This window comes from Mustela putorius, unplaced genomic scaffold (genome assembly GCF_011764305.1).
Source record: "Mustela putorius furo isolate JIRA1106 unplaced genomic scaffold, ASM1176430v1.1 tig00537335_pilon_pilon_pilon, whole genome shotgun sequence".
Taxonomy (NCBI): domain Eukaryota; kingdom Metazoa; phylum Chordata; class Mammalia; order Carnivora; family Mustelidae; genus Mustela; species Mustela putorius.
This window is the reverse complement of record NW_025422457.1, coordinates 1,204,550-1,229,809: the sequence shown is the minus strand read 5'-3', so window position 1 is coordinate 1,229,809 and position 25,260 is coordinate 1,204,550. Positions and strand designations below refer to the sequence as shown.

Genomic DNA, 25,260 nt, shown 5'->3' with positions numbered 1-25,260 from the left:
CACTAACCCACACAGTCCCCACTCTGCACGGGGCTCAGTTCTAAACACCTGACACGTGGGACTTCATGTAACCCTCACAACAACCCCGTAGGATGGGCGTTGTAACAATTCCCACTGTGCAGATGACAAAACTGAGGCACGGAGGCTTCCCTAATGGCATAAGCCGGTATGAACCCACTGGTCTGGTTCCAGAGTCTCAACATGTCTCCCTTCTCTGCTGCCTCAGTAAACCTGCCTGCTTCTGGCTCTTGGCAATGCCTTGTCTCTGCAGCCTCCTCCCGGTCCCATCTCACCAGGACCACAGCACAGCGCGCTCACTGCCCCGGGGCCCCTGGATCGGAGCCAGAATAGCTTTACCAAGATGCACGTGTGGTCATGCTCTCTACCTACGTCAGATCCTGGAGATTTCCTCCACACTGTTCAACTTGACTTCCACGACGCGCTTCCACGGAGCTCTCTGGCCTTCAAGCCACTCCCTCCACCTCCCTCGACACCCAGTCAAGGTGTGCTGAGAGACTAAATGATTCAGATCAAGGCCCTGACATGGGACCCACGCACGCAGGCAGAGGGAGGAGGGAGCAGCGGCCTTTCGGCCAGATCCTACCTCTCCTCCCTGCCACAGCCCTCCTCGGCCAGCCTGGCCGGGGCCCCACTCACCGGCCACCCTGGGCAACGGCGGGCACGATCTCATGGCTGGCACGGAGGGGCCGCGTCCGGGCCTTCATGCGGGCTCGCTGCAGCAGATGCTTGGCTTCCTCATGCCTGGGGCTCAGCACAGACTCCGGCTTGGGACCAAAGGTCCTGCAGGGTGACACACAGGCCAGAGCAGGCGGGGGAGGGATTAGAAGAAAATAACACGGATTAGAAGGGCTTTCACAGCATTGAGCTTGGCTGTGCCAGAAAATGCCCTGCATGTGCAGCCTTCCTTGTCCAGCTCCTGCACAGAGGGTGCCGGCCCGGGGCCTGGGGTCCTGGGCCTAGGGTCTGGGCGATGGCTCTGGACATGGCCGGGGAGCTGGCCCGCCTTGGACATCTGCTCAGCGACCGGATGCAGAGATCCCAGGAGGATCTAAGAAGGGCAGGGAAATCTCCAGATTATTCTATTGTTCCTTCCCTGGGCAGGCAATGGGAGTTATCCGGGAGGGCGGGGGAAGGGCCTGGCATTGTCGGACTGGGCCCGTGCCCAGCCAGATGGTCTTTACACACATCACCTCCCTCTCTCCTTCTGCCTCTCTTTGCACCCACACGTACCCATGCAAGCCCCCACCGCAGACACGAGGAGTCAGGCCTCAGCCCGTCGCATTCTGCTCCTTGCGGAGAATGACATTTCTGTAAATCTTGGTGCTTGCTTGCCTCAGTCCCCGTCCAAACCCATCAGGCATCAGCTCAGGGCTGAGAGAAGTTAAGCTAGACCCACACCAAGTCAGCCAATGGCTCGAATTTCGTAATAAAGGTCCTCTGCCAGCCCTCCCCACCTGCCAGATGTGTGGCCTCCCGGGCCGGTCCAGAGCCACAGTCCAGAGCGGTGGCCCTCTTTCAAAGCTGTCTGGCCAACAGTGACTTACAGCCCACACCAGGGTACAGAATAAGGCAGCCCCACAACCTCCCACTGACAAGCCATTTCTCTCCGCCGAGCTCCCTCTCCCCAGCCAGGCTGGCCCAGGGCAGGTGTGCTCGCTGCTTGACAGATGAGGACGTTCTGCAGCAGACACGAACATTTGGCACACAGCTCAAGGTCGAACATCAGTGGAGAGCAAAGCAGACGATCGCCAGCCCCCCTGCCTCCAGTCTCCTTCCCACACCCTCTGTCGTCTCCTTCCTCCCGTCCCTGGGTCCCCAGGGCAGCCTGAGAGGCCTTGTGGCTGGAGTCACACTCTTTGATGTGACTTCAGCATCCCCCGCGGCTGCCCCTGTCCGCACTGTCACAGCTGCTGGGCTGTCCTCACCGGGGAGGGTCCACTAAAAGAGAGCCCAAGCAGGTAGAGGCTCAGCCAGGCTTAGATCTCAGATGAAAGCCCCCCAAATCCTGTGTCTCGCCCACCGCATGGGTGACCCCAAGAAAGGGGCCTGACGGGGGGAAGGCGGCAAGCAGTTTCCTGGATGACAGATGACAGATGTGAGTGGGAAATGGCATAACTCTGGGGCCTCCCTGGGACATCCTTGGACAAGCTCGGGCAGTCTGTGGTTCTTTCTTTTTCTCTTTTCTTGCCTATTCTTTTCTCTTCTTGCTTGCTTTTGTCTCTTTCTTTGTTGCTCATGCTTTGCACCTAACCTTGCTTTGGGGCCCAAGGGAAAAAAAAAAAAAAAAAAAGAACTGCTAGAATAAAGGCACCATCTGTGCATACGAACCCTGGCAAGGCCCAGGCACAGTTTTGGAACGAGGCGGGTTTACTGGAGGGACGTGAAAGTGCATCTCCAGGCCTGCGGCCCCGTGAAGCCTCCTTTGGCAGGGGAGACCTTGCTCTGCACGGCTTCCCAGGCAGGCGGCCCCTCCGATGTGCTGCTGAGAGCAGCTGTGCTCCCTGGGGCTCCTGCTCCAACAGCAGAGATAATGAGGTTACCAGCCCGAGAGACGCCCCTACAGCCGCGGGCCGCTGGCTGCCCGCCCACACGCCCCGAGCCTTCCGGTGACAGCTGTGCTTCCCCGGCTGTCGCAGGGCATTTGTCACAAGACCTGGTGGGCAGGCAGGAGGGCCCCCAGGCAGCTGGCCAGATGCTGCCAGGACCGGCCTTGCCCCTAGGTTTTTAAGCCATTTTCCAGCTTTGTTGCTTCCTTTCTGCTCCCTCTACTTGGAGCTGTTAATTCTTTTTTTTTTTTCTTTTTCCCATCAGCTGCCCTGCTTTGGTTCCTGGCAAACAAAGCTGCTTTCTCCACTGATTGGAAAAGTAAGGCTTTTTAGGCTCCTGAAGGCATCCGTGCAGTGACAAGCTGAGCAGAGTGGGGAGTGGCAGCCCCCTTCACAGATGGCAGTCAAGGTCAGCAGGGCAGGCACTCCTGGCCCTGGCCAGCCCCACGGAGGGGGAAAGGGCTCCTTGTCACGGGGGGGGGCGGGCAACGGCTGCAGTGCCGGGGGACGTTGAGCCTCTCCCAGCCCAACTGCCCCCCCCGGAATCATTGCTGCCTCTTGCCCGTCTGCCCCAGGGGTGCCGGCCCTGCCAGCCTGACAGGTCCAGACTCTTCCATCCGAGCGAGGCTTTCCTGTCTAGTCTGGCCCTGGCCTCTGCCCAGGGCATGCGGCCCTAGAGCCAACCCCTTCCCGTCACGGCCTATACCCCGCCATCTCAGCTCCCACATTTGTGGAAATTTCCTGGAAGGGCTGGGGCGGTCCGTGCATGGCTACGCTTAGGCAATTCCATCTCAGAACAGACCATGTTGCTCCTCTCCCGAAAGCTTTGGCCGTCTGGGACTCATCAGCTCAGCGGGTAGGGCACAGGGATAACAAGGCTGAGCGCTGTTCCTCCCTGGGCCTTAGTCCCCGCCGTCTGCAGACAGTGCGAGCTGGACAGCTGCAGAGACTCGCGCTGCTACCCTGGGAGCCCAGGTCTTGGCCAGGCGGTCTGGTGGACCCCACGGGCTGGGGTGGGGGATTTTAAGGTCCTCTCCCTGGGGGGTTCACATCACAGAGCTTTAGTTACCAAGGAGCAACAACACCTACAAGGAACTAATTTTGGGGGCGCCTGCGTGGCTCAGTCAGTGAAGCATTTGCCTTTGGCTCAGATCATGATGGGGTTGAGCCCTGTGACAGGTTCCCTGCTCAGTGAGGAGCCTGCTTCCCCCTCTCCCTCTGCATGACCGTCCCCCACTCTGCCCATGTTCTCTCTCTCTCTCAAATAAATAAATAAAATCATCTTTCTTTCTTTCTTTCTTTTTTTCTTTTAAAGGAACTAATTGTTGGGGACAGCTAGAGTACCACAGGAGTACTCTGGCCGTTCCCTCTGTCCCTCCAACCACCAGTGTCCCAAGCTGATTGCAAGGACAAGGGTGGCCTGGGCCCCCCGTCTGGTCTCTCCCTCTAAGCCAGTTTCCTGGTGGAGAGACATACTTAGCTTTGACCTCAGCTCCCCTAATGGCCAGACAGGTGGAGATCACCAGGACAGCTACCTCGCCTCTCCTAGCCAAGGAGGGAGGTCAACAGGACAGAGTAGACTCTTTCTACAGCCATTATAATCCTGGATTAAAATAATAATCTCCAGCAAGTCTCAGTCTCACCCTTTGATTCCAGGAACTCGAATTAGGGAAATAATTTGGACTATAAAGAGATCTGACATTTCCTAGATTCCAGGATCCGTGGGCAAAGGGGAAATGTATCACATACAGGACATGTATAAACCTTCTTGTCTTGCATTTGTTCCATCTTTGTATTCGATAAAGCTTTTAGATGACCTAGGGCCAAGCCCTCCTTCTGTCCCACTGTGCGCAGTTTCCCCGAGAGGCGGGCCTGAAATTGAGTCCTGACCCCGTGTGGCCTGACAGTGGGATGCTATCCTGGGGGTGTTATCACTGGGGCCTTCCCCCTCGTGGGCGGCAATACATGCCAGGCTGGAGCAGAGCACGGGTTCCAAGTGTGGCTCTGGAGCAGCCTAACCCGGTCCTAACTCTGGGCTGCCCCTTACAAGCGGGTCACCCTGGCAGGTTACTCTGGGGTTAAGCCTCAGTTTCTTCATCTGCTAACGAAGGGCTCAGCTGAGAAGAGAGACTGAGATCCTTTTAAAAGGAGCAGGCTACTGGGTACGTTTCAATCAGGTTAGCATTCACTACTCCTACTGCTGATATTATTGGGGTTATTTATTTTAAGTTACTCTCTTCTTAGGAACAAAGGATGGAACCCCTAACCATGAACTGAAATCCCAAAGAGATGACATTGTCCTCGTCTGCAAGGGAAAGGTATGTTTGGAAGGGAACCTGTTCTGAAACTCAAGAAGGCTTGGTGGTTTTGCTCTGGACCACTCTTGACAGGGCTTAGCGAGAAGGCGATGCCCGTCGAATGGGGAGCCCAAGGAGACTGGTAGCGGAAGGCAGCTGCTTCCCAGAGAATTAAAAGGCAACTTCTGACCAGAGAAGGAGGAGCGGGCGCCCTTACAAATTGGTTGCTGTCTCACTGAACACCTTGGAAAGGATCTGGGGCGAGGCGAACAGAGCTTCCTTAAGACGCCAACTTACTTGGGGAGAGTAGGGCGCTGGCTTTGTTCTTGCCATCTTGAAGGCTAACAAATTCCCTAGGGGGCGGCCCCTCTGGGCAGCACCACCTGGCCTCCCTGTGCAGAGCCAGGTGCCCAAGACTCCCCCCCATAGGAGGGAGAGTGGCCAGCTCAACTCTGGAGGCCAGGACGGGAGTTTGAATGGATTCTTCTTGAATGTCAGCCCAAGCCCACAAGTGGTCTAGAGTAAAGCAGCTTTCTGCAGCCTCTGTATTCACAGAGACTGGGACCGTCATGAGGTTTCCATGTGTGGCGCGTGGGCAAGTGTGGTCACACAGTGGCATGCGTGCTCCAGGAGGCACGAGCTGTGCGTCAAGGCTTCAAGCGTTAGGGTTCCTCCTTCTCCACCCAGCACTTAGAACCCTACATAATCCAGAGCACAGTATAGGAACGCTGGTGAGTGGTTTACCTTTTCTTTTTAGGTGTGCTCTTGTGGGCTTAGGAGTGCCAAGGGGGCTGTCCTCCAGTTTTCCTTTGCGTCTGTATATCTGAGTCTGCGGGCAGGATGGGGGGTGGCTGGGGATACGAAGGACAGGCTGTGGCTCTGCCATCCTTCCCCACTCCCTTGCCTTGGTACCCCTACAGCCGGGAGAATCCTGGGAATGTGCTAGAACGCCTCTTCTCCCATGCTCACCCCCAGGACTCATCATGCTCCCTAATCCTAGGGGCTCAGAAGATCTAGAACCTGACCAGTCAGCCAGAATGATCTCCAAACCCTCTCACCAGCTGTGGAACACGGGTGCCAGGCCACAGGCCACGGCAACAGCCCTGTAGTCTAAAGACACGGTCACTGGGGGCACCTGGGTGGCTCAGTGGGTTAAAGCCTCTGCCTTCAGCTGAGGTCAAGATCCCGGGGTCCTGGGATCAAGTCCCGCATCAGGCCTCTGCTCAGCAGTGAGCCTGCTTTCCCCTCTCTCTCTGCCTGCCTCTCTGCCTACTTGTGATCGCTGTCTGTCAAATAAATAAATAAAACCTTTTAAAAAAATAAAGACACGGGGGCGCCTGGGTGGCTCAGTGGGTTAAGCCGCTGCCTTCGGCTCAGGTCATGATCTCAGAGTCCTGGGATCGAGTCCCGCATCGGGCTCTCTGCTCAGCGGAGAGCCTGCTTCCCTCTCTCTCTCTCTGCCTGCCTCTCCATCTACTTGTGATTTCTCTCTGTCAAATAAATAAATAAAATCTTAAAAAAAAAATAAAAATAAAGACACGGTTGTCGGACAACGAATGGCAGTGGGTGCGGCAGGAGGAAGAGCGAGAATGTCAGTCCACTCTCACTGCCCTACTTAAAATCTCAGTTCCATGCCTCTCCGTAAATGGAGAGCCAGCCTTCCCGTCTTGTATCCTGTAGTATCCACGCATCCCGCTTCAGCCTTCTCGAAAGCCTGCCTGCAGGCCCTACGCACACGGGCCGTCCTGTCCTGTGTCCATCCCACTCCTACCAAGCCCACCTACGCTCCTGCCTCTGAGCCTCTGCCATACATTTTCTGAGGGCCTGTTCCGTGTCGCTACATGGCAGGCACAGGGCGCTGGAGATAAGATCGGCACAGTTTTTGCCCCCAAGGAGCTCCAGGAGGAGACCCAGCAGCAGCATCTATGGCTAAAGCTGATACAGGTGAAGACAGCAGTGAGCACAAAAATGGGCAGTTCCCTCTGAAATCATACACAGAGGTTGGTTCACAGGATGCTCTCTGAAAATGCTAGTTAATATGTTAATTTTTAAAAAGCCGGAGCTCTAGCAGCTGTGGGCCTGACCCCTTGAGCCACAGGCCAGGCCTCTGAAATCCTTGGGGGATCCCTGCCTGCCTCCCTTTGCACTGGGGTCTATGAGCTGCTTTGGGGCAGGGAGTTTTGACCCAGCAGGGGCCGGAAAACTGGAACCCACTAGGGTATGGGCTGCTGCAGGCTGGCCCTCTGCCTTCTCTTCTCATGAAGAGGTGTGGGGGGGGGCTGGGCTTCCCTCGGGCCTCAGCTTCTGAAATGGGGGCACGATTCTGCCACAGGGATGGGGGAAGTCAACAACCTGGGAATCCTCTGAGTCTCCTTCATCATTAGAGCACAAATAAAACACAGCCCCAAAGACCCTCTTCTCTCCATTTTCCCCAAGGCTGAACAATCACTACCGCCCTGCAGGGCACGGATCCCCTGCGGAAGGTCCTGATGGAGCCGGAGTCCGCCTCAAGGGGGCGCGCTGGCACCTGCCGCCGCCCAAGGCCCGTTGCTTTCAGCTCAGACTCCCTTTGGGGACCAGCCCTGGGATGCGGATTGCCTTGACTACACTGCTCCCCTGGCTTCACGGATGTTTTGCCCAAGCCGGGTCAACTTGGGATCCTAAGGCAATCTGTAATCCTGATCTGCTCTCTCAGTGCCTCCAGATAGGGAAGAGGCCGAGCTGGTCCAGGCCATTTTATCAGTGAGGGTGGGATGCCCACGGGCTGCTAAGCATGGACGAGGGCAGGGCCGGCCCTGAGCAGAGCGCCCACCTCACTCTCCTCCCTGCGCCTGTCTCGGACCCACCAGATCCCCCTCAGCCCGCGAACAGGTGGCCGACAGCACTGGCCCCCATCTGCCCTCTCTGAAGTGCTTGCCTGCCACGTCCTCCTCTCCCCAAACATGAACCCCACTCCCCAAATCATCTCAACAGTGCTTGGGTGAGAAACAAGATTAACCCATGGAGCCTGGCACCTCCCCTTCTTTGCCCTTCCCTCAGAACACCTCGCCGGCACTGGGGGAGGCAGAAGACCCCCAGATCCCTAACTCGAGGAGCGGCCTGTGGGGCCCAGAGGACAGCTGGTGCAGTGTGGCGTGTGGGTGAGCGCCCAGACTGTGGCACCAGGCAGCTCTGCCAGCAAACCCTGGTTCCCACACTTACTAGCTGTATGACCCTGGGCAAGTCACTTAACCTCTCCCCAGAGGGGCCTCTTTGTCAGGGACTAGGAACAACTGCCACGGTTAGTTATTAGGATAAAGTGAGGATGTGGGCAGAGAGTTGGCACAAGCCCGGCACACAACAGGGGCTGAGAGAGGGCGGGGCTGGCATGGTCTTCCAGAGGGAAGGACAGGCACCGCCACATTCCAGCTCTCTAGGATTCAACCTTCCCAGTAGAGGGGGCTGCCCTGGAGTCAGGGGATGGAGGTCTCCTGTGCATTTGGCTCTTAGCCTTCAGGGTCCCGGAGCACTTCTAGTGTTCCCACAGCATCTCAGGTGACCCACCTGCAAGGTCAACTGTCTCGGAGACTGCCCCCCTAACAGGCCAGCCTGCATCCCGTGCACACCGTGATGACTGTCTCAGGCTCTGCAGTGACCATCGTTTCTGATAGCCCTGCAAAGCGATAACAACTATAGACAATTATAATTAAGTAAAGGTTGGATTAATATGGTCAATGGGTGTTTGATTGCAATTCTCAAAGACACTGATGCTGGACCGGAATGCGAGGCTGGACCTTCTCTGCGTCCCACCTGCAGAGGAGATCAGAGGACTCACTGCCAGAGTCTGTTCTGACCCCCTCAAGGATGGCCACTGAGAAGCACGGCCACTGCCGCAGAACACACCCCTGCCCAGAGCCCTAGGCCCCTCCGTACAGACACTAAGTCCCCAGGATGCTGGTCCCATTGGCACTGCTGGACTACAGAGTGCAGAGAAGCAGACCTTACTTCCAAGATCTCAGGGGAAGTTCAGCTATAAGGAAAAGGTGCCAATAAATCCATCCCCCTGAGGGAACAGAGGGAGCCTGCAGCGTCTTAGGGACAACTTCAATTTCTGCCCAGGAGACTCAGGAATAGAACCAATGAGGAGCTCTGTCCAAGGGGGCTTCTAGACAAGGCCGATGTTTCCCTCATCCCTGAACTAGGCATGTTCCCTGGCCCTTGGGCCTGGGTGTCTACTCAGGAGGGGCCTGACTGTGCACCGCAGGTCGGTGAGGCACCCCAGAGGCCAAAGTTTTCCGCAGGCCAACTCCATGCCCAGATATACGCTGGGCACAGTCCTAGAGCTCACTAAGACAGCTTCTTTCTACACACACACGCCCATCACACATACACACACATCTGCACACACCTACACACCTTACCCCGGCACACCTACACCCGACCTGAACCCTCAAATGCTGCAGGTGGCCTGGTGGTTGAAGCAACTGTCCAGAAATCCCCATCCCAAGGGTTCCACACAAACACGATCGCTGCACAGGACTGGGGCGGCGTCCCTTCCTTCCCCATAGTTGAGTTTCTCCTCCTCTAAAACGGATATTCTTAGTACTTATTATCCACGTTCTCCTTTCAACAGCGAGCTCTGGACAAAACCCCCAGGGGAGACACCCTACGGGGGGAGGGGCGTGTGAGAAGTGGCACGTCAGAGCAGGTGCAGAAGGAGAAGGCCCCAACTCACAGGACTCGAGGTTCGTCTGCCCCAGCTGCCTCCTCTGGGGCTCCCCAGGGAAGGAGGAGGGGCTGGGGAGGACAGCGGGTCCCTGAGGACCGGTCCTTTCTGCAGCCACACGCCTCCATACGGTGGCTCGGCTACGTGGGGACCTGGCAGGGGGGAGTCAATGATGCTTCCAAGTCATAACTAATGAGCAGCGAAGGTGTCAGAAAGGCTCCTCTCCACCCGGCCCTTGGCCAAGGCCACAGCAAAGGCCAGTCACCAAGCAAAAGCTGGATCGCCTGAACGGGGGCAGCCTCGATTTGTGTGTGTGGAGGGGACTCTTCCATATTTTCTGGAAGGCAGGTCAACGGAAGTGGAATTTATGTAGGGAGTGGCCTGGGAATGAAGCAGCAACAATGCTGACCTCTGCCCTCCACAGAAGCTGGGAGACCCTCACCAAGAGATGTCACTGTGCAGCCGGAGACACAGAGCCTGGTGAGCGCAGAGCCAGGAGCTCACTGAAGACGGAGGCCAACCTCTGAGCAGGCACCAGGGGTGGCCACTCAGCACCACTGAGCCCACATCCTGCCAGGACACGAAACTTGGGAGTGTGGCCCCCTGTCCTGACCACCCAGAGCACAGTTGCTTGGGGACGCTGGTGGCAGGGTTGCAGCACGCCTGTGGGATGTCACAGGTGAGGTCGGAGGAGGCAAACCCCTTTACAGAACTAGCAGCTCTCTGGCTGGGGAAGATGCTGTGGGGGACAAGCTTTGCAATCTGTGGACTTGCCCTAAGGATTTTCACAACCAGTGTCTCCTGATGGCCCCACCACAGTCCTGGGAAGGAAGCCAGACAGATGCTACGTGGGCCAACTTAAAGATCAAGAGACCGAGCCCAGGGCCGAGAAAGGACGCCCAGGGACGTAAAGTGGGTCATTGGTAATGCTCTGACACTGCGTCCTGCCCCAGTGATTTTGCTCGAGTAGTAGCCAGGCAGCCATGGGGACTCTGGAGGGGGGGGTGGGCAGACAACTTCTATGGGGTCTCAGATATGAGGATCCACAGTGGCCCACTGTCACCGGTCTGCTGGTGTGGGGTCCTGCCTGCCCCTGGCTTTCCGGAGCCCTCCCACTCTCCTGGTGCTGGGCAAGCGAGGGGGAGCCCAGCGAGGCTGGAGGGAGAGGATGCGTGCGTCCTGGGCTCTCACCTGCTCTGATCTGAGTCCTGGAGGGAGACACCTGAGTCCCAGTCCACGTCCCCTGCTGGCCGCTCTAGGACACAGAACAGAAACAGAGATCAGGGCGGAGCCAGAAACCGGGCTCTCAGCTGCCACTTCATGCACACGGAGAAGAGTTTTCCCCAGGAGTGGCTTACTCCCGAGATAAACTCTACTCTATTCTGGGTCTCAGCCGAGGAAGCAGAGGCACAGTCTGTCACGGTGACCGCTGGTGAGCACTGCCATGGGCCAAGGGGACCGTGTGGGTCCTCTCAGGTGTGGGTGAGGAATGGACTTTTGTTGGAGTGGCAGGTAGGACGTGTAAGAAGGCTCTCCCTGGCCTGCACAGTTGCACTTCCCAGCAGAGCAGCCACCTGAGAGAATGCCTGTGTTTTCTGTGTGTGTGTGGGGGGGGGTCTCCACCAGGAGGCGATGAGGTCCACTGGGGCTGGGGGCAAGTCATCTGAGGAAGGTCCAGGAAGCCTCTTCGGAAAGGGTTGTAAGCCACAGGGAAAAAATCATGGTCGCCTCCACCCCAAGCTCAGAGGGTAGCCTCCAACTGGTCTGGGGGCTCATGGGGGTCTTCAGCAGGTAGACTAGCCGGGAGGTGGTAAGGAGTCTGTGTCAAAGCCCAGAATAACAGGACATCTTGTGGAACGAGGTGGCCAGCGGCTGTGCTCTTCTCCCTTTCCTGCCGCACCCCTCCACATGTACCCTCTGGCCCCTTGTCTCCTCCCGGACTCCCTCCTTTTGCCCCCGCCACCCAGGCCTACAGAGTGAGCCTCACCTGGTGGGCGTCTGTCCCAGGATGGAGTCCAGGCTGGGATTCCCACCCTGGGCGGGACTTGACCCCCAACATTTAACATCTCTTGCAGCAGAAGGCGGTTCATCTCCACCTGGTCAGACAGGGATAAGGCACTGCCCCCGGTGCCCAGAGCCCCCAGCTCTGCAGCTCGCCAGAGCCCCCCCAGTAGGGCTGGCCTGGACGCAAAGTCCTCCTCGCAGGTCAGAGACAAGCTGTCCAGGTCTCTGCCTGAACCTAGACCATCCTGAAGGGCGTAGGACCTTCCTTTCCTCAGGTTGGGCACGTGGGCGACCTTGTCACAAGGCCCAGGGCCCCCAGGCCGGCCCAGGGTGACTCCGTGAACAAAGTTCTCTTGCAAAGAGCCAGACCCTGGCGGCAGACTCCCCTCATTGTCCGGCAAGGCCTGTACTGCTTCTGGAGGCCACGGGCTCCTCCCGTTCCAGCACTCCAGCCCATTAGAGGGTGGCCTGGGAGGTCTGGGACCGCCGTTCTGGGCAGGTTCCTCCTTGTTGATGCCGCTGTCCAGCTGCCCATCGGGTGGATTCTGGGTAGGGAGGACCTCCTCCGCATCGGGCAAGGAAGGCTGCTCTGACAGAATCTCAGGCGCGCCCCCCTTGACTCGCCTGAATTTGGGTTTCTTGGACGGCCGCTCATGAGAAGTGAGGCAGGGGCTCACCCCCTGTTTGCCTGTGGACATTTTTTCCTTCAAGGCCCTCACTTTGGACTCCAGCACAGAGGGGCCTTGGAGCTGCATGCCCCATGCCCTGCCATGCTGGGGGGCCATCAGGCTGGGGGTTCGGTCTTCCAGAGAGCAGGACCAGGGTCTTGGAAGGTGTCCATTATGCAGCTGTGGCTCACGGCCACTTCTCTCCACAGCTGAGGTCATCTCCATGGAGCTGGCTGTTCTGCTCCCTATTTGGGTCCCTCTGGAGGAGAAAACAGACAAAGCTCCTGAGACCCAGCATGTGGCCAGTAGCTCTAACAACCCTCTGGGTCCCCAAAGTGCCTTCGGATCGAGCCCTGTGCAGATGCGAACAACCCGGGGACAGAACTTTGAAAAGTGCAAATCACTAGATGGCACAAATAAGTTATTGGGATTTTTCTGCCAATTCTGAGCAGTGTTCTAGTTTTTCTATTCCCATTTTACAGATAGGGCACAATGAAGCTTCAAACAACAGCCAAATGTGGACCAGAGTGACAACAGGGGTCAGATATCCCAATCCCTGGCCCCCATCTCTGCTGACAGGCGGTCTCAGGAGAGAATGTCAGATCTGCTCAAAGCTAACAGGCACCTCCCTTTTTAAGGGGAACCAGAAGGGATGAGGGACTTCAGGAAGATACCACACAGGATCTGACCCCTTGGTCGAAGGTGCCTCCCTGTGTAGAAGCCACAGGACAGTAGCATGGGGCTGTGCTCCGAGGGTGGCCACGACCGGTCACCAGCTCCTAGCCACATCTGCTTTGTGCCAGGCAGGCCTGCCAGAGCTTTCCAACACCCTCTCTCAAATGATCCTCACACACTCTGCCAGAAGGGGATTATCTTCCTCACTTTCACAGACAGAGAAACTGAGGCACACAAAGATCTGGTCACACGGGCTGAAAGGAGGCTGGATGTGGAAAGCCAATTTCCTTCTAAGGCCAGGGCTCTTTAAAGCACTCAGCGATGGGGTGATTATTAACCCTTCCCCCAACCCCCTCTCCAGTCGGGAGAGGTTAAGTGACTCGCCAGAATTGCACGGCTCCTTGGTGGCAGAGCTGAAGTCAGTGTATTCACAGAGAGTGAAAGTGAGCACAGGATTTTACTCACCAAGTGGTTCAGTGCAACAATATTTACCCCACTCGCCGAGAAAATGCTCCTTAAACACCGTACATTTAGATAGGTCTCCCTTGAAGTAAACCGCATGTATAAAAATTCATATTTACATGAATTACAAATTAGAAGTGAATTTTTCACTTCGGATAGGAACTAAAGTTCACCACAGGATTCTCTGACATGTCAGGTCCCTCCACCGTCGTGCACTACAATTCGATGTACACGTGTTTCTGGACTGTACGTGGTTCAAAAGGCACAATACGCACATAGCGCAAATGTCACATCAGCCTTAAGCCTGCGAAGTGTAAGGAGTCTCTTCAGGAGGGCGGGATGGTTTCCTCTACCAGCTGGTCTAGAATTTACCAACTTTCACTTTGCAGCCCCCGAATCCTCTTCTCTCAAGTTCGGTTCCGAAAGCAGGGGATTCGGGGCGATGCCAGTGAGAGGAAAAGAACTTCCTGACGGGCCGGCCCTGGACCCCGCACCGCCGGAGCCCGCGAGCCTTGCGCGGGGCTCCCCGGGGCACCGAGCCTCCGGGGCAGCCGGCCGAGCCCGGGGTCGCCTCCGACGCCCACAGGCTGACGCGGGAAGGACGCGCAGGGCGGTGTCCCCGAGCCCCGGTCCGCTCCGAGGCCGGGCTCCCGCTCCCCGCCTCCCCTCCGCTCCCCGAGGTCCCCCCCCCCCGTCCCCCGCCGCCCCGGCCGGCCCGGCGCCTCGCTCCCGCGTACTCACTGGGGGCCGCCGCCCGCGGGCCGGGCCGCCGCCGCCTCGGGCGCCGCCTCCATCCCGCCGCGCGGCGCGGCCCTCCTCCGGCCCTGCGGCCTGCGCTCCGGCCGCGCGGTGGGGTGCGGGCCGCCGGCCGCCTGCGGGTCCGCGGGGGGAAGCGGGCGCGGCCCGGGCTGGCAGGCAGCGGCATGGGCTCTGCCAGCGCCGGGAGAGGCCGAGCCCGGCGCGCCCCGGGCCGGGAGCGGAGAGAGGGAGCGCGGAGGGCAGAAAGGCGGAGCAGCGGAAGGGGCAGGAGGAGCGGGGCCGGGCCCCCTCCCCGGCCTCCGCCGCCCTCCGCTCCCTCCTGCTCTCGGCGCGGGCGGCCGCGGGCTCCCCCGTCCCGGGGAAAGGAGGACGAGCGGGGCCGGGGCGCGGGCGCGGGGACCGAGGGGGCGCGGGGCGCTCGGAGGACCCCGCGGGACCGACCCCCTTCGCGCGGGGCCGGCCCGGCGAGGCTTCGGGGCGCGCGCGGCGTGGGACCCGGCTGCCGGCGAGCCAAGGCTGGGAAACGCGGCGTTCCTGCCGGCTCCGCGGGAGTGCGTGGAACTCTGCCCCCGGCGCTGGGGAGGAGGCTCGGCTGTCCGGGGGGAAGCTAAGGAATGCCCTTTGTTTAGACAACTTTTCCAGAGATCTCGGGCCCTTCTCTCCGAGGTGCCCTTGTCTCGGAGGTCAAGGTCATTCGTTTCTGCCTTTCAGAGGCTCGAGGGTACCCGGAGTGGTGGCGGGTTCCCTCATCCCGCCCGGCCAGCGGGAGAGCCCGGTACCTGCCTTGCCAGCCCCAGAGACAGGGACGGGTTCTCAGAGCCCTGGGGACTCCTGAAGGGACTTTGCCACTTTCTCCACACCTGGGAGGAAGTAGCCTTAAAGGGCTTCACCTGCCAACGGAGCTTTCTTTCTCTTTCCACCCAGAGGGAGGTAACGAATCTCACCTGTTTCCAAACATTTGTCAACAAAGGACAGGAAATAGTAAGAGAGTTAGGACCCAGGAGATTCCAGAAATCTTTGCAAAGGGAAAAGGGCTCGTTCATGGTTCCTTCAGCCAGACAAGCTTCTCGCTCAAGTATGGATTGTGCTCCTTTGTGCTTGTGTGGTCCTGTCACCCCCTAGATGACAGGCACAGCAAGACCACACAATGGGCTGAGTGCCTGAACCGGGGTGGAGGGGATGGATGGCTTCCAGGCGAGGCCTTACCCTGTCATAGGTGGGGGCATCTGGGCAAGGCACGAGCCCCCCCACCGCTGCCCCAGAACGGAGAGCAGCTATCTGGGGAGATGGCTATATTGCCCTTGGGCTGACTTAGGAACCTGCGAGATTATCTAGGGCAAATCCTCTATGTTACAGAACAGGTCCAAGGTCACACAGCTCTCCTGTTGGGTGGTCTCCAAAGTCTGGGGTCAGCGATCTTGCAAGTGAATCCCTACTTCCTTCCATATTCCCAGACCAAGCTGTTCTTCCAGCAGGGCACTTACCGCCATTTGTTAGTACGGATCCCTGCGTAACACAGTCATGTGCCATTTATGGAGATTTATGGAGGCACCGTGCACCTGGCATTGGGCTAAGCACTTTACGTTCTTTATCTCATAGGGTAACCGTAAAAGATGGGTACTGTTATTGTCTCGTTTCTACAGATTATGAAACTGAGTTAAGTGATCTTCCCAAGATCACAGAGCTCATAAGTGGTAGGCTTTCTAGCGTTCAAGACCTTCAGCTCAACCACGCCACAGAGTGTGGCCGGCACTATGCCTGTGCGAGTTGAGCATGGAAAGAGTCAGCCTGAAAAATCAAAACATTGTCAAGTGCTGTGAGAGCAAAAACACGCTTGCCGCCCTGGTCTAGCCCTTCCGGTCTAGATACTTTCTGCCTTCCTTACTCCTGCTATCCAAGGTAAAGTTCTGGAAACCTCCTAAGACCTCTTCCTCGCATCCATTGGCAATTCCAAACCAAACAACAATACTCTTACTGTTATTGGGGAACTTCTATGAGCTAAGAGACTCCATATAGGATCCCTTAGATCTTTACAATAATCCCACCAAGTGAGTATAGTGTATTTCTTTAGAAATAAGGGAATCGGGCTATAGAGAGGTGAAAGAACTTGCCTGAGGCCACACGGCTAGTCTACTCAGAATCTGAATCCAGTCCGGTGGGGCTCCCAGATCTTCTGCCTTCCTTCCTTTTTTCAGAGGCATCTCAGAGCCCAGACTCCAAGAGGTAAGTAATTTCAGGACTCCTATTCCCCACCCCCGGAAGTTAATGATCTGTAAGGCAAGTTTTTGAAAGTTCCAGCAAAAGCTTAATGTTTAAAGGAAACCTGCCCCCCCTTTTGAGATGCAAATAATCACCTTCAGTTTACTCATTACATTTGTGACTTTACACTTAATATAGGGGGATGGTTTTTAAACCCTACAGAGGTTTTAAAAGCCATCTACATGTACCAAGAAGCCTATCCTCAGAAGCTATTGAATTACCACAACAGTCACACGTGGGAAGGTATTTCTCATTCATCTGGATTCTATTTGGTTCAGCAAACATGCATTGAGTTTCTACTATACGCCAGGCACAGGAAAGTCAAAATATAATACCCACAGGCCCTGTCCTTGAGGAATTTCTGGTCAAGCTGGGCAGGGGAGGGAAAGAGAAACTTCCCATGTGAGCTGTCCCCAGTCAGGCTAGCACAGGGTGGTGGTGAAGGTCGGCTGACAGGAACAGCTGAGGTGTGTGACTGAGGTGTGTGTTGGGTAGGAGGGGTATCACGGAGCGCAGGGTCTTGGACAAAGAGCAGGTGCCAGCCAGACGGGGCTGGGGGCAGGGGAGAATTAGCATAAACGCAGGCAGCAGGTGTGAAACTGCCTGGTTCCCCTGTTACTACGTGTCAAAGTTACACTGGAGAAGGCAAGGGCAGGGCTGGCTCTGCAAAGCAGAGGTGACGTGGCCTGCTGGAGGGCATCTGGGGTCCGGGTGAGGGGCTGGACACTGTCCTGTGAAGTGGACGTCCCTGGAAGGTGGGTTACCTCGAGCATGGCCCCTATGTCCTGTGTATCAGAATCCTTCATTACCGTGTTTTGGAGGAACAAAAATATGGGGTAAGCAGCAATCACATAGCCTTCTTCCTCCATTTGAACGATGAGGGAAACCCACCATCCCAAGAAGCCTCCCTCCACGTAGCCTGGATGGAAACACAGCCTCTCACGCCTCCTGCCCGCCTTCCCTCGACAGGCTCTGGACACACAGCTTTGAGCGAGGAGCCGTGTTGGATGTGGAAATCAGGTTCCACTTAGGATAAAGGGAGGGGTCAGAGATGGTCCTTCAGGTCACACCCTTAGAGGTGGGGGGGTAGAAATGAGGTGGGAGGGCGCCTCTGCCATCCCTCCACTGTACCCCCTGGAGGAGCTGGTCACCCCTGTCTTGGACATGGGGCACGTGATCTGAGGAGCACGCAGAGGCCACTGACGGCTCCTGGGGATGCGGTTCATAGCTCCAGGGTCTGCCCTCAGGCTCTTCCCTCTTCCTTCCAGCAGAGGCTCAAGAGAGCCCTGGGACCTGTCTCTTCCCTGCCCGCCTCTCCCCTGCTTAGAACTCTCCTGCCACTTGCCAAGGGCTGGTGTGGCCTGGGCCTGTGTGGATGCTCCTGGGACACTGGTGAGAGGCTGAGTCCAAGGTCTGCTCATGGAGATTCTGACTCTCTTGGCTGGAGTAAGGCCCGCAGTCAGCCTGCTAGCAGCTTTTCAGGCCCCGTCAGGTGGGAGAAGGGTCCTGTGTTCAGACTCCAGCCCCTTTGTAAGGCCTGTGGACCTCCGGCTCCAGCTCCCAGCCCGACAGCCCGTCCCACACGCCTGTCACACAGAACTGCTTCCAGCTCCCCCGACCGGCCTTGCTGATTCCGATCTCCTTGTCTTCCCGGGCTTTCCTTCAGCCTGAAACACACTGCTTCCCCTCACATGCAGTTTGGCTGTCTCCGAGGAGACCTTCCACACAGCTCAAATGGCCCCCCTCAGGGACGTCCTCCCCAGTTCCTTCCACAGGCCTCCTAACCGCTACGGCCAGACCGTTTGTCACACTGATGGGACACAGAGCACTTCCTGATCTGGATCTGTGTCCCCGGCCCCCACCATGTGCCTGCCGCGTGAAAGGCATTGACTAAATGCCAAGCAGCTCAAAGAAAGAAAGAAAAAGTCCCTATCAAGTAAGGCTGCCTGACAGGAGAAGAGGGGCCACTGCTTGCTACAAGGATCAAGGTCATTTCTGAAGGATCTGGTTCATTCGCTCGACATGGCCAGTCCTGCCTCAGGGTCTGCGAGAGTCGGTCCCTGGCAGGGCCAGGCCCAGCACGCAGGCTTCCTAACTGCCTCTGGTTTCCCTTGGCGCCCAGGCCTGCTTGCCCTGCCCTTCCTCCTGCCTCCCGCAGTGCTCAAGCATCACAGACAGTGGAAGGGGCATTAAGCTTCCATTCTGAGCCTGGAAATCAGGAGATCACATAGTTCTCAGAGTAAGAAACAGATGGGGGAGGAGAGAGCAGACAATGAGGCACTAGCGCAGGCAGGGTGGGTGAGGCTCACCTATTCAGGCAACAGGACAGCAGGGCACCTCCAGGGAGCAGCCACCTTGCTATGCGTCTCTACACACTCCAGCACACGGGCGTGCACATGCACGTGGTACATACACACGCACACACGCTCTCCTATGTCCCACCTGCCTGAATTGTCCAAGTCCCAAGGAGAAGAGAAGCATGGTTCTTACCTCGCCGGCGTCAGCCTGAACCCCTCCCCCAGGCGGCTGGACAGGGCGTCCCCCAGGGTGATGGGACAGGGACCTCCTCTGGAGATAAGGACTTCAGACTTCCCTGCCTTTGATGCCCCTCACCGCACCTCTGCCCTCACTCTGCCAGGCATCTGTTCCCATGCCCAAGTCCAAACCACAACTTTTCATTTCATAATCCTAATCACAGGGAAGTGACTGGGATTAGGAAACTATTTGAATGCCCTCCCTCCTATTCTACGGCGCCTGCTCTGCGGGGGGCGGCATCGGCACAAGGAGAGGACACCTGGCTTTCGCCTGCCTGTCAGTGATCACTACATCTGGGCCGAGTCACTTTTCTCACCTACAGAATGAAAGCAGATTCAGGGAGAAAGGTGCCGGAGCATGACTGAGACCTGAAGTCATGTTTGTGACAGTTTTCCATCTTGAGAAGAGAGAAGTGCTCAGAAATAGAGTAGTGCTTTGCTTAAGACATATGAGAGGCTATGAAGAAATATAGAAGTAGAATCCAGAAAAGCGATAACCCATTGATGGCAACATTGTTCACAATACAAGGTAACTGAACATAATCCACATGTTTATCGATAGGAGAAGGGATGATTTAGTGTATTTGTAAAATGGAACATTAGAGATCAACGATATTGAAAAATGGTAGCTACACAGAACGACGTGGCCGATTCTTACGGGTTGTAGAGCAAACAGAGCAAGGAAAAGAAACAGATGAAACTAAACCATACATTCTGTAGGGACACATGCCATGCCTATGGGGTCACACTAATGGGGAGCAAGAGAATTATTAACACAGATGATTTTATAATGGCCTCCTCGGTGTGGGAACAGAATGGTGGATGACAATTGGGGAGAAGAGTTTCAGAGGCAGAGTAATGCTTTACTGAATTGGGCCGTGAATATATGGATGTTTATTATTCTTTACAATGTACATTATATGTATACACATAACATCATATGTAGAATGTGTGTAATATGTGGTATATATACAATGTACATTATATGTATACACATATCATATGTAGAATGTGTGTAATATATCATATATATAATGTACATAAACATATTTCATAATTTTTAAAAATATAGAAACTACATTAAAAAAACCCATTTTACTATATATGTCAAAGAAGATCTGGGTGAATGGAGAAATACTTAGTACTCACAACATTTACTGTGTATTATAAAGATGACAATTTTCATTGAATTTAAAGATTCAAGTGTGAGTTCAGTCAAGACTCTATATTTAGGCAAGAATATTTAAGAAAAAAATTATAAAAGAAAGGAAAGAAGAAAAGGAGGAGAGGAGGTTTATTCTACAAAATACGGAATTGTATTATAAGTTTATAATAATTCAGAGAGGAACTGATGCCAAAATAAACAGAGTAATGTGACATAATGAATATAGTATATATAGAGTACATGTTAGTATATGTACCTACTATACATATTATATACACATAGTATAAAAATGGATCCTACATTTTCTTTCACTAATAAAGGACATTTACAAATATATATATATAACTAATATGATGCTCAGTAGTGAAATATGGGACATTTTTCCCGAGTTTAGAAACAAGGAAAGTCTATCCAGTACAATAGACTATTCTATCCTATTCAGTGTTGTAATAAAATAGTATGATACAACTAGAAAAAGAAAAAAAAGCATAAATCATGAAACAAAATTATTTGCTTATTCTATTATTATAGAAAAATCCAAAGAAACTACAAACTCTTTAAATTAAGAAGTAAATTTAACAAGGCTTCTGGCTACAATATCAATATATAAAAATCTATTGCATTTCTATATACTTAGCAATGAACGAGTTGAAAGTGAGATTTATAAAAAGTACCATAAAGAAAAGCATCAAAAAACATCACTTGCCTAGGAATAAAATCTGACAAAGATCAATGCAAGACTTTTGCATTGAAAACTACAAAACAGGAATGTCTGGGTGGCTCAGTCAGTTAAGTGTCTGACTCTTGATTTCAGCTCCGTTCATGAACTCAGGATCATGAGATCAAGCCCCACGTCAAGCTCCCTGCTCAGTGAGGAGTCTGCTTGTCTCCCTTTCCCTCTGTCCCTCCCCTTGCTCACATACTCTCTTTCTTTCTCTAAAATAAGTAAATACTTAAAAAAAAAAAAAAGAAAACTGTAAAACATTACTGAAATTAAAGATCATGTGAATAAGCGGAGGAATATACCATGTTCATAGATCAGAAAAATTATCGTTAAGATGTCAATTTCTCCTGAATTGTTCAATGTATTTGTTTCAGTTCTATGGAGCTGTGGTAATGAAGTACCACAAATGGGGGGCTGACACAACAAAAATGTATTGTCTCACGGTTCTGGAGGCCACAAGTCCAAAATCGAGGTCTCAGCAGGGCCATGTTCCCTCTGAAGATTCTAGGGAAGGATGTTTCACGCCTCTCTTCCAGCTCTGGTAGTTGGCTTGTGGCAATTCAACTTCAGTCTTCATGTGGCGTTCTCATTCTGTGCGTGTCTGTGTCCAAGTTTCCTCTTCTTATAAGGACATCAGTCATATTGGATTAGGGACTCACTCTACTCTAGTATGACCTCATCTTAACTAATTACATCTGCAACAATCTCATTTCCAAACAAGGTCACATTCTGAGGTACTGAGGGTTAGAACTTCCAACCTATGAGGTTTTTGTGGGGGGGCATAGCTCAACCCATAACAGTATTCAATGCATTCTGATCTATATTACAACAGTTTTTCTTTCTGGGAGCAATTGACGAGCTGGTCCTAAAGTTTATACGGACGTGTAAAGGATATAGAATAGTTAAGACAACTTTCAAAAAGAACAGTGCTGGAGGACTTATGCTAGTAAATACCAAAACTTACAATAAAGTGACTCTAATTTAGACAATGTGGCAGTAGTAAAAGTATAGACAAATAGAATAGACTAGAATGTCCAGAAACAGACTCGCACATGTACAAGCTCCCGATTTACAACCAAAGCTCCACAGCAGTGCAGTAACCAGTGCTGCTGGTTTAATAACCAGTGCTGGGTCAATTGTATATCCATCCTGGAAAGGAAGTAAATCTTGACCCCTTGACCCCTACCTCTTACCATTCACAAGAACTAATGAGGGATTGATCATAGAACAAAATATGAAAGCCAGTCAAGCTCCTAGGAGAAAACAAGAGAAGATCTTTATGATGTTGGGGTAGGGAAATCTTTCCTAAAGAGGGACAAAAAGTACCGACTTTAAAAGACAGAAATGGGGGCGCCTGGGTGGCTCAGTGGGTTGAGGCCTCTGCCTTCAGCTCAGGTCATGGTCCCAGAGTCCTGGGATCAAGCCCCGCATCAGGCTCTCTGCTTGGCGGGGAGCCTGCTTCCTCCTCTCTCTCTCTGCCTGCTTCTCCACCTACTTGTGATTTCCGTCTGTCAAATGAATAAATAAAATCTTAAAAAAAAATTAAAAAAAATAAAAATTAAAAAAAAATAAAAGACAAATGATAAACTGGGCTTCATTAGAATTAGGAATCTCTGTTTATCAGAAAACACCTTTAAGATCGTGAGAAGGCAAATCACAGACTTGGAGAAGATGTTTGCAATATCTGTCTGCCAAACAGATACCTGAAATTCTTAAAATCATGAGAAGACAGAAATGAAGTTTAAAAATGGACAAAAGACTTGAGTAGGCCTTTCCCAAAAAATATCCAAATGATCAAACAAACATGTGACTAGGTGTTCGAAATCACTTGTCACTAGACTAGTACAAATTTCAGTCATGATGTGACTCCGCTACATTAAAGAACAGAGGAAACATGAGCAAAGCACGTAAAGAGTTTACAGGAGAAGAGGAAGTACAAACAGCTACTAACCATTAGGACTTGCATTGTATTTCTGCTGGACAGCTCTGTCCTAGCATATTGCCTGGCACATAGTAGACACTCAATAAATATTTGTTGACCAGATTAAAAATAATTATTATTAGGTTATTTTTGTAATCAACATTTTTTTAAAAAGATGCTATTTCAATAGAGACGGAGAGCACGAAGCACAAGCCAGGAGGTGGGAGTGAGGGCCTAAGAGGGAGAAGCAGGCTCCCCACTGAGCGGGGCTCCATCCCAGGACCCTGAGATCATGACCTGAGCCGAAGGCAGATGCTTAAGGGACTGAACCACGAAGGAGTCCCACAGTTAACATTTCTTAAACGCTAATGTGCAAAGACCACGCTAAGTGCTTCATATGTGTCTTTTAACAGAATCTTCTCAGCAATGCTCATCAGGAAGAACTCACTTTTCTAGGCAAAGCCATGAGGTGTAGAAAAGTCAAGCATCCCGCGGGACAGTAGGTGGCGGAGGCAGGATTCAGACCCGAGGTGAGTGAATGGAGGAGACCAAGCGGAATCGCTGACCACACCCGCACCACTTTTCTCTGCTGCGTTCCTGAATGTCCAGGAGACGACTGCGCAACCACCTGCGCCTTGCACGCGCGGCCTTGTGGTTAAAAACTTTGTTAATTCTGTGGAGGTTTATTCACGAAAAATCTTAAAAAGGAAGAAATGTTGCTCATTCTAGCTCCGAATGAGTCTTCCCTTCACGTGAAAACAGCCGTCATCTTTGCAACTGCGTAGTGATCGTGCCCTGCTCCCAAGTGCTGGGGCCCAGAGCTGCGGGATTTAGGAGACTGTGGCTCGGTCCCTTTTGGATCTGTCTCTTCCTTCAGCTTCCATGACTCTCTCTTTCTTGGTTATCCTCACTCCTTTCTTTTCTTTCTTTCTATCTTTCTTTCTTTCAAGATTTGATTTATTTGATAGAGATCACAAGTAGGCAGAGAAGCAGGCAGAGAGAGAGGAGGAAGCAGGCTCCCAGCCGAGCAGAGAGCCCGATGCAGGTGATGAGGATGGTGGAAATCCATGTACTTGTTGAAGAGACTTTCTAAGGAGGTTCTCAGGGCTGATGGGCTCGGGTCTCGGTCTGTGGGCGCCGCTCCCCACATCGCCCCTCCACGTCCACAGGGATGTGGGTTATACACTGTCCTTCACCTCCGTCCTCCTCTTGTGGAAGGCGGGTGCCTGCAAGTGCACTGTAAGTCACCCCCCCACAAGCCTCCCAAATCTGATCTTGCAGAGGAGGATGCCAAGACCCAAGGAGGCCTAGGAATTTGCCCACAGTTAACAAGGCTGGTGAGCGACCCCGCCCCAGCCCCAGCCAGGCTTGGAAACCACCCATGGCTGCGTCACGTATCAGAGAGAGTCCCACCCAGACCCCACTAGACTGCTGTTCTCAGATCAGCGCGTCCCAAGAATGCTTTCCTCTCGAATCAGAGTCCCGTCCCTGGGGCTCCATGGGGGTGGTCACCTAGGCATGAGGACAGCTGCTCAGTGCGCCCTTGCCACACTCTGAGGGGCAGGGAGGGAGGGAGGAGGACCTGGCTTGGCCCATGGAGGTCTAACCTGGCCAAGCAGAGTGGCTCAGGTGTTGGGTGGGAGAGGGCTCCCCGAATCTCAGAAGCTGCTTTGGGACATCTGAGCCATGGCAGCACCACGGCCCCCCGGAAAGCTGCAGCTCGTCATTGCTCGTTGTGGCCTCCGGTGTCTGGAGCGAGTGCCCGAGGCTGTTCTCGAAAGGGGCCCACTGCCTGGAACACGGCCTCCAGCAAGCGGGCAAGTCGGCCTGGAGCCCCTCGGAGCCCTCACTCCTGGCCGCGGATTCCTCTCTTACTCCCGGAGACACCTTCACGGCGGCCCCTGGGGGTCCCTGGCCCGGAGCTCTCCCACCCTGGCCGGGAGATGCGGGACACTCCAGGGAGGGGCCTGTCTGCGGGGGCCCGGGGACGCCTGTGCTTCCTGAGTGGAAGGTGCCTTTGGGGCTTCCCTCTGTGCTGCGGTGGGGTGGGGGGGGGGAGGGCTGCCTTAGAACTAGGATCATCTGGGGCCTCCAGAGGGAAGCCCTTTCCAGACCCCCCGCCCTGGCCATGCAATTGCTCGACCTGTGGTCCTGTGGGGTCCCTGTTTCCCAGGTCCCTCCTGCCCCCACCAGCCTGGGCGATTTTGCTGAGGATACACATGAGCCTCAGAAGCAGCTTCTCTCTGAGCAGAATTCCCTCCGTGTCTGTGATCTCCTGCTAAGTTTTTTCTGGCGTTAAATTAAGGGACATGGTGGGTGAGGTATGGACCCAGATTTGAAAAGTACAGAATTGGACTCTGGCAACCGGAGAGCAGGTTGGCCTGGTCACTCCATGGAGTTCAGTTTCTTCTTCAGGAAATGGTGGACGGGGCTCACAGGTCCCAAACTAATGTTCCCCGGAACCCCAGAATTCCATAAGGTATTAATGGGTCTCCTATGAAAAAGAGAATTCAGGTCCTG

At 54.2% G+C, this 25,260-nt stretch overlaps 1 protein-coding gene across 3 annotated transcripts in view; it reads right to left on the bottom strand.

The window, feature by feature from the left end:
- The window catches only part of KIAA1614 (KIAA1614 ortholog), a 48,261-nt gene that overhangs the window by 22,082 nt on the left and 919 nt on the right, over positions 1–25,260 (bottom strand). For 2 of the 3 annotated variants that reach the window (XM_045074308.1, XM_045074309.1), the window contains exons 1-4: positions 14,120–14,348; positions 11,557–12,500; positions 10,761–10,824; positions 658–801 (exon numbers count right to left, since the gene is read on the bottom strand). In XM_045074308.1, coding sequence (XP_044930243.1) covers positions 658–801; positions 10,761–10,824; positions 11,557–12,500; positions 14,120–14,172 — 1,205 coding nt within the window. In that variant the 5' untranslated portion in view covers positions 14,173–14,348. Of the gene's footprint in view, positions 1–657; positions 802–10,760; positions 10,825–11,556; positions 12,501–14,119; positions 14,349–25,260 lie in introns of those variants that run through there. The other variant, XM_013064238.2, reaches the window with a different exon arrangement.